Here is a 9,418-nt window from a genome sequence, read left to right as displayed (position 1 = left end):
CAGAGACCAGATAGAGACCTGTCAGAGACCAGATAGACTACCTGTCAGAGACCAGATAGAGGCCTGTCAGAGACCAGATAGAGGCCTGTCAGAGACCAGATAGAGGCCTCACAGAGACCAGATAGATGCCTGTCAGAGACCAGATAGAGGCCTCACAGAGACCAGATAGAGACCTGTCAGAGACCAGATAGAGGCCTCACAGAGACCAGATAGAGACCTGTCAGAGACCAGATAGAGGCCTGTCAGAGACCAGATAGAGACCTGTCAGAGACCAGATAGAGGCCTGTCAGAGACCAGATAGAGACCTGTCAGAGACCAGATAGAGGCCTCACAGAGACCAGATAGAGACCTGTCAGAGACCAGATAGAGACCTGTCAGAGACCAGATAGAGGCCTGTCAGAGACCAGATAGAGACCTGATAGAGCCCATTTAGAGGCTGTATATCTCTCTCTCTCTCTCTCTCTCTCTCTCTCTCTATATATATATATATATATATATATATATAGAGAGAGAGAGATCTTAGTTTCTTCTTCTCTCCCTTTATTAATGTCACGACCCTTCAGATTTATTTGGTGACCCTTTGGAGGGCCCCGCCCCCTAGGTTGGGATCTATTAGACTAGACTAACTGTATATCAAGTCAGGACGAAACAAGTACTACTTACATACTTTTGTACGTTTACCTTAATAAAAGATCATGAGTACTTGTTCCTGTTAAACATAAAGCATCTTCAGCTCAAAGCTCTTTAAAGAGTCTCTATAGGACGCATCACGACACGAGGAAACTTTATTAAATAAAGATCATCTGATGTTAAAAAGAAGACTGATTAGATTATTATTCTGTAATAAACTTGTTGTATTTCTTTCCCTGTGGCTGTAGCCTCTGGAAGGAGGCCATGTTTTCTGATACTTGAATATTGTACTTGTTACTCCACCATCTCAGAGGTACATGTACTTTATACTGTACTACATCTCAGAGGTACTTGTAGTACTTTATACTGTACTACATCTCAGAGGTACATGTACTTTATACTGTACTACACCTCAGAGGTACATGTAGTACTTTATACTGTACTACACCTCAGAGGTACATGTACTTTATACTGTAGTACATCTCAGAGGTACATGTACTTTATACTGTACTACATCTCAGAGGTACATGTACTTTATACTGTACTACATCTCAGAGGTACATGTTGTACTTTATACTGTACTACATCTCAGAGGTACATGTACTTTATACTGTACTACATCTCAGAGGTACATGTAGTACTTTATACTGTACTACATCTCAGAGGTACATGTTGTACTTTATACTGTACTACATCTCAGAGGTACATGTACTTTATACTGTACTACACCTCAGAGGTACATGTAGTACTTTATACTGTACTACACCTCAGAGGTACATGTACTTTATACTGTAGTACATCTCAGAGGTACATGTACTTTATACTGTACTACATCTCAGAGGTACATGTACTTTATACTGTACTACATCTCAGAGGTACATGTAGTACTTTATACTGTACTACATCTCAGAGGTACATGTACTTTATACTGTACTACATCTCAGAGGTACATGTTGTACTTTATACTGTACTACATCTCAGAGGTACATGTACTTTATACTGTACTACATCTCAGAGGTACATGTAGTACTTTATACTGTACTACATCTCAGAGGTACATGTTGTACTTTATACTGTACTACATCTCAGAGGTACATGTACTTTATACTGTACTACACCTCAGAGGTACATGTAGTACTTTATACTGTACTACATCTCAGAGGTACATGTACTTTATACTGTACTACACCTCAGAGGTACATGTACTTTATACTGTACTACATCTCAGAGGTACATGTTGTACTTTATACTGTACTACATCTCAGAGGTACATGTACTTTATACTGTACTACACCTCAGAGGTACATGTTGTACTTTATACTGTACTACATCTCAGAGGTACATGTACTTTATACTGTACTACACCTCAGAGGTACATGTAGTACTTTATACTGTACTACATCTCAGAGGTACATGTACTTTATACTGTACTACACCTCAGAGGTACATGTACTTTATACTGTAGTACATCTCAGAGGTACATGTACTTTATACTGTACTACATCTCAGAAGTACATATTGTACTTTTTACTGTACTACATCTCAGAGGTACATGTAGTACTTTATACTGTACTACACCTCAGAGGTACATGTAGTACTTTATACTGTACTACATCTCAGAAGTACATATTGTACTTTATACTGTAGTACACCTCAGAGGTACATATTGTACTTTTTACTGTACTACATCTCAGAGGTACATGTTGTAGTCGTCTCGGTTTATACCTGCAGTTTATTCTGCTTTTATTCTGGCGGGGAAGTATTCAGATCCTCTACTGCAGTAAAAGTACGAATACCACACAGTACAAATACTCTTTTAGAATAAAATTGCTCCAGTCAAGGTCTTTTACAACAAAATGCAAAGAAAAATATAACCAACTAAAAGTACTTGTTATATATAACAAATACATGCAGAATTCTGCAGAATGTCTCTTTTATTAGTGTGATAGTATTTTATGTTTCATGCTCTCGTCGGAGGAGTTGAGGCTCATTTAAACTACTTTTTTAAAACCTGAAACTGAGAAGTAACCAGAGAAAAATGTAAAGTAGAAAACTGTGCCGTACTTCAGTAAATGCACTGAGTTACTGTCAGAGGTCAGAGGTCACGAGGGCCCGTTGCCCTCCAGCAGGGTGGGGGAGGGCTGTCGAACCCTCGTTTAGACGATCCGGTGAGAAGAGTCGATTTAAAACTAGAATTTATGATCCGAACTTCATCTGTGAGACGGAGAAGCTTCGGTCTCGTTTTACCCCCAAACGCCCCATCAGCAGGATTTATTCCTCCTGGCCTTCATCCCGAAGGAGCAGGTGTCTTCATCGCTCGGCTTCTTGTTGTTCCTCCGAGTGCAGAGAGCTGGTCTTCATCCAGGGAGGGCGCCCAGAGACGGGACGGGGGAGTTACGACCCCGCGAGGCTGGAGGAGGGAGGGAGGTCAAACCCCTGGAGACCTGAAACCCCGACTCTGGCCTGAAACCGGTCCGGGTGTACATCCCCCCCCCCCCCCCCCCCCCCCCCCCTTTGAGTTCCGTAAAATTGGCGAGATTAATGCTGCGGCAGAGGGACAGTGGAGTGGAGCTGATGGCGTTTCCAGATGGCCGGCGGCATCGGACTCCTCCGGGTTTACGACTCCTGTAAAATCACCCCGAGTCCAGTCAGCAGCCATTTGGGACACCTCGTTATCCGTCTCTCAGAGTGGAGGAACCTCAGAGCGGAGGAACCTCAGAGTGGAGGAACCTCAGAGTGGAGGAACCTCAGAGCGGAGGAACCTCAGAGCGGAGGAACCTCAGAGTGGAAGAACCTCAGAGTGGAGGAACCTCAGAGTGGAGGAACCTCAAAGTGGAGGAACCTCAAAGTGGAGGAACCTCAGAGTGGAGGCACCTCAAAGTGGAGGAACCTCAGAGTGGAAGAACCTCAGAGTGGAGGCACCTCAAAGTGGAGGAACCTCAAAGTGGAGGAACCTCAGAGTGGAAGAACCTCAGAGTGGAGGCACCTCAAAGTGGAGGAACCTCAGAGTGGAGGAACCTCAGAGTGGAGGAACCTCAAAGTGGAAGAACCTCAAAGTGGAGGAACCTCAGAGTGGAGGCACCTCAAAGTAGAAGAACCTCAAAGTGGAAGAACCTCAGAGTGGAGGAACCTCAAAGTGGAGGAACCTCAGAGTGGAGGCACCTCAAAGTGGAAGAACCTCAGAGTGGAGGAACCTCAGAGTGGAGGAACCTCAGAGTGGAGTAGTGGTCTCCCTCTACAGCTCAGGTCCGATGTGGTCAGTTGTAGTATTAGTACATTTGTAGTATTAGTACATTTGTAGTATTGATACATTTGTAGTATTAGTACATTTGTAGTATTGATACATTTGTAGTATTAGTACATTTGTAGTATTAGTACATTTGTAGTATTGATACATTTGTAGTATTAGTACATTTGTAGTATTAGTACATTTGATAAAATATATATATATAAATAAATATATATATTTATATATATAAATATAAATACATATATATATATATATATATATTTACATATATATAAATATATATATTTATATATTAATAAATACATATATATATTTAATTATATATATGTTTTTTGTTCATATTTATATATATATATATTTTTTTTTTTTATATATATATACATATATACAAACAAAATATATAAAAAATACACATCAGCCCATAAACAAAACAACCACTTGATGCTAAATACTGCGCCCCGTATAACTACAAAAGAATGATAAATATAATCAGACATTATTTTTTCGTCCAGAAATACGGTTCAAACTTTTGTCAATAAAGTTAGAAAAAATGATTTACTGCTTTTTTACATTTTAAAAAAGTCCCTCTTGAGGGGTCACTCTTCTACTCTAAGACCCCCAGTCCCTCTTGAGGGGGTCACTCTTCTACTCTAAGACCCCCAGTCCCTCTTGAGGGGGTCACTCTTCTGCTCTAAGACCCCCAGTCCCTCTTGAGGGGTCACTCTTCTGCTCTAAGACCCCCAGTCCCTCTTGAGGGGTCACTCTTCTTCTGCTCTAAGACCCCCAGTCCCTCTTGAGGGGTCACTCATCTACTCTAAGACCCCCAGTCCCTCTTGAGGGGTCACTCTTCTGCTCTAAGACCCCCAGTCCCTCTTGAGGGGTCACTCTTCTTCTGCTCTAAGACCCCCAGTCCCTCTTGAGGGGTCACTCATCTACTCTAAGACCCCCAGTCCCTCTTGAGGGGTCACTCTTCTGCTCTAAGACCCCCAGTCCCTCTTGAGGGGGTCACTCTTCTACTCTAAGACCCCCAGTCCCTCTTGAGGGGTCACTCTTCTGCTCTAAGACCCCCAGTCCCTCTTGAGGGGTCACTCTTCTGCTCTAAGACCCCCAGTCCCTCTTGAGGGGTCACTCTTCTTCTGCTCTAAGACCCCCAGTCCCTCTTGAGGGGTCACTCATCTGCTCTAAGACCCCCAGTCCCTCTTGAGGGGTCACTCATCTGCTCTAAGACCCCCAGTCCCTCTTGAGGGGTCACTCTTCTGCTCTAAGACCCCCAGTCCCTCTTGAGGGGTCACTCTTCTGCTCTAAGACCCCCAGTCCCTCTTGAGGGGTCACTCATCTGCTCTAAGACCCCCAGTCCCTCTTGAGGGGGTCACTCTTCTGCTCTAAGACCCCCAGTCCCTCTTGAGGGGTCACTCTTCTTCTGCTCTAAGACCCCCAGTCCCTCTTGAGGGGGTCACTCTTCTACTCTAAGACCCCCAGTCCCTCTTGAGGGGTCACTCTTCTGCTCTAAGACCCCCAGTCCCTCTTGAGGGGTCACTCTTCTGCTCTAAGACCCCCAGTCCCTCTTGAGGGGTCACTCTTCTACTCTAAGACCCCCAGTCCCTCTTGAGGGGTCACTCTTCTTCTGCTCTAAGACCCCCAGTCCCTCTTGAGGGGTCACTCTTCTGCTCTAAGACCCCCAGTCCCTCTTGAGGGGTCACTCTTCTTCTGCTCTAAGACCCCCAGTCCCTCTTGAGGGGTCACTCTTCTGCTCTAAGACCCCCAGTCCCTCTTGAGGGGTCACTCTTCTTCTGCTCTAAGACCCCCAGTCCCTCTTGAGGGGTCACTCTTCTTCTGCTCTAAGACCCCCAGTCCCTCTTGAGGGGTCACTCTTCTTCTCTAAGACCCCCAGTCCCTCTTGAGGGGTCACTCTTCTGCTCTAAGACCCCCAGTCCCTCTTGAGGGGTCGGGGTGATCCTCTGAGCCGAGGAAGACCTCCTCGAACACTTGAAGTCCAGTCAGTGGACCGCTGTGGACCGGAGCTCCGCAGCGCCCTCCAGCGGCGTCTCCCGGTGCTGCAGCCGCCCGGGACTCAGAGGTTTATTATGAATCAATAATGTGGATTTCTAAGGTCGTCTGGAGGGAGTCGGTGCAGAGATGATGAGGAGGAGGAGGAGGAAGGCTGAGTTCACGCTTTCATTCGGTATCTATGCTCTTAAATAAATGAGTTTGACTTAAAGACTTGAAATATGAGTCATTTCTCATCATTTTGGACGTCTTTTGATTAGTTTTACTTCCATGAAAATGTTAAAAAGAGATTAGTTTTTTGTTAGATTTCAGCAGTAACGAGGTCAAAAGGTCAGGTCCTATTGTGTGTGACAGGAGCCTCACATTTAAATGTATGTATAAATAACAACAACTTTGAATTATTGTTTTTTTTTCTTTCTAGCTGCTGACAAAAAACTTTTAATAAAACAAATGAGAAAGTTCCATTTCTTAAACATCAGACTTTGAACTGTATTTCAACAAGTTGATCGTTTAGTTTTGTGCACATTTCTTTTTTTTAAATCACGTCTTTAATTAACTTTAGTTTATTTAAAAGTTTTTGTTTAAAATTAATTATTTTCAATTCAGTGTGTTTTTCTACTAGTTTAGGCCACGCCTACATTATTTATTTAAATGTTATTTGTATAATTGTTTCCCCAAACCGGCCTCATCAACTCACTTTTTATTTTAATAACACGTTTCTTTTTAAATAAACTCCACAATAAGTGAAACATAACATAAAACATAAGTACATAAGTACCCCCCACATGTGTATAATATATATAAATATATATAATGTACCCCCCAGTGGGAGGGCAGTATGTTACCCCCTGTTACTGCTCTGTTAGAGGTAATTGAACACTAATTACCGTGACGTTGTAAACCCCTCCCGCTGCCCGCTGATTGGTCGGAGCCCGGAGGACCGCACGGTGCTGGCCCCGCCCCCCGCGGCAGTCCCAGGTATAAGAGGCTCCAGGTCAACAGCTGAGAGGACAGAACAGAGTCTGACAGGACTCCCCAGTCCAGAACCACCACCACTGACAGCTCCAGGTCCTCCTCCTCCTCCTCCTCCTCCTCCTCCTCCTCCTGGATTGTTGTTCTTCGGTGGTGCGTTCAGGGCCCCGGAACCATGGAGCTGTCGGATATCTCTTTCCCCATCCCGGCCGCGGATGACTTCTACGACGACCCGTGCTTCAACACCAGCGACATGCACTTCTTCGAGGACCTGGACCCGCGGCTGGTGCACGTGGGCCTGCTGAAGCCGGACGACTCCTCCTCCTCGCCCTCGCCCTCCCCCTCCCCTTCCTCCACCTCCTCCTCGTCCTCCCTCGCGCACCACCACCACCACCACCACCGCGCCGAGGCGGAGGACGACGAGCACGTGCGCGCGCCCAGCGGGCACCACCAGGCCGGCCGCTGCCTGCTGTGGGCCTGCAAGGCCTGCAAGAGGAAGACCACCAACGCGGACCGGCGCAAGGCGGCCACGCTGCGCGAGCGCCGGCGGCTCAGCAAGGTGAACGACGCGTTCGAGAGCCTGAAGCGCTGCACGTCGGCCAACCCCAACCAGCGGCTGCCCAAGGTGGAGATCCTGCGCAACGCCATCAGCTACATCGAGTCCCTGCAGGCGCTGCTGCGCGGCGGCGGCGGCCCGGACGACGGCTTCTACCCGGCGCTGGAGCGCTACAGCGGGGACTCGGACGCCTCCAGCCCGCGGTCCAACTGCTCCGACGGCATGGTGCGTTCAGGGACCCGAGCGTCTTTACGCGCGGCCGCGCCGCGACTTTATATATTTAGTACTTATTGAAATATGTGTGACGGATTTATTCTTAAAATCGCTCTGATCACATTGTTTAATTATTCCCACGCGGCATGAAACTCCACATTAAATACATATCGATCCGAGTGGATCATTTCCTCCTTTATTGGGCGACTTGAACTTGTTTTTCAATCAAAGTTCAGAAATATGTCATTTACGATCAGAAGGAAAAATACAGAAAAGTAGTTTAAAAGCAAAGTTTAGTTTATTTCCCATTTGTTGCAACTCGTTTTTTCGTTAAATCTCATTTATTCTGTTTTTAAATCAATAATTTACATGTTCGCGTTTTTAAAGCAACACATTTATTCATGTTTTAAAGTTAAAAAGAGGAACTCACGTTTAGTTTTGAACGAACCGACACTTTGATTTTAATGTTCAGACCTTTAAACCTACAACTTTTATTACAAAGAAAGACTTTATTTTTAAAAATAAATCTGACTCTTTTTCTCTCTATAATTCTTCTAAATTACTTTCTGCCGTTTTTTTGGTGTTTTATTGTTTTTAATTTGACGTTTAAAGTTATTTTTCTTTTGTTCATTTAAGTTTCTGGTTTTCTCTTGATTAGAATATTATGGGAATGTTTTCACAAGTTATGAAATGTCCTTTTGTTAAATTAATTTCTCTTGTTTTGATTCTCTGCAGACGGATTTCAACACCCCGACCTGTCAATCAAACCGCAGAGGAAGTTATGACAGCTCTTATTTCTCCGAGACTCCAAATGGTAAGAAACTTCAAATTACTATATATTAATTAGACAATATTATAAATAATATTTTGTAATTGAAAGAAATGTTGTAGAAATTTAGAAACATTTAATTTGTTTAATAAGCATCATTTAATTAATGTTGAATAATCTCTAGTGTAATTTAACAAATATTAGGCTTTCTTTGGGAACTCTCACTCAACTTTTATCACATTTTACTGAAATATCTCGTTAAATTAATCCAGATATGAAGAAAGAAACAGTTTGTTGTTATTATTATTATTATTATTATTTACAGTAAAAAAACCAGATAATAATGATGATGATGTCATACTTTGATTAAACTAATTAATCAGATGCTCAGCACTAAACCTTTAAATGAAACTAATAATGCGAGGTTATGAATATTAACGGGGGTTTCGGTGCAGGCGGTCTGAAGAGCAGCCGGAGCTCGGTGGTCTCCAGTCTGGACTGCCTGTCCAGCATCGTGGAGCGGATCTCCACAGACCACAGCAGCCTGCTGCCTCCTCCTCCTCCTCCTCCTCCTCCTCTTGCCTCCGCCGGCCCCGGGCTCTCGCTGCCGGCCCCCGTCGCCGAGGCCCCGGGGCCCCCCCACGCCCCCCCACCGACCGCCAGCCAGGACCCCAACCTGATCTACCAGGTCCTCTAGAGACCTCCACGGCCGGACTTCTGAATGAATTCACAAACTCTTGTTTCATGATGCAGAAACAAAATCATCCCGTTTGATTTCCTGAAGCTGAAATGTTTGGAAGCTCATTCCTGACAGGAAAATAATATTATTATTAATATTAATAATAATAACTGAGTGTGAAAGATGAACAATCTTAAATCTCACTCAGTCGTCATCAGCAGATGGAGTTTGATATTTTATAATCAGATTTTTATAGATTTTAAAGCCGCTGAACAAACTCCATGAAGCTCGTGAGATAAAGTCCAAAAAGATCTTTTATTTCTAAATATGAATTCAGTCTTA

At 44.1% G+C, this 9,418-nt stretch overlaps 1 protein-coding gene across 1 annotated transcript; it reads left to right on the top strand.

Moving 5' to 3' along the window:
* Positions 1–6,987: 6,987 nt before the first annotated feature.
* Positions 6,988–9,094, top strand: myod1 (myogenic differentiation 1). Its single transcript, XM_034534910.1, has 3 exons — positions 6,988–7,640; positions 8,364–8,442; positions 8,853–9,094. Exons 1-3 carry the CDS (start codon positions 7,035–7,037, stop codon positions 9,092–9,094), a joined length of 927 nt encoding a protein of 308 aa, XP_034390801.1. The 5' UTR covers positions 6,988–7,034.
* Positions 9,095–9,418: the final 324 nt, after the last annotated feature.

This window comes from Cyclopterus lumpus, chromosome 6 (genome assembly GCF_009769545.1).
Source record: "Cyclopterus lumpus isolate fCycLum1 chromosome 6, fCycLum1.pri, whole genome shotgun sequence".
NCBI classification, from domain to species: domain Eukaryota; kingdom Metazoa; phylum Chordata; class Actinopteri; order Perciformes; family Cyclopteridae; genus Cyclopterus; species Cyclopterus lumpus.
The sequence above is the reverse complement of the archived record's forward strand: the minus strand, read 5'-3'. Positions and strand labels throughout refer to the sequence as shown.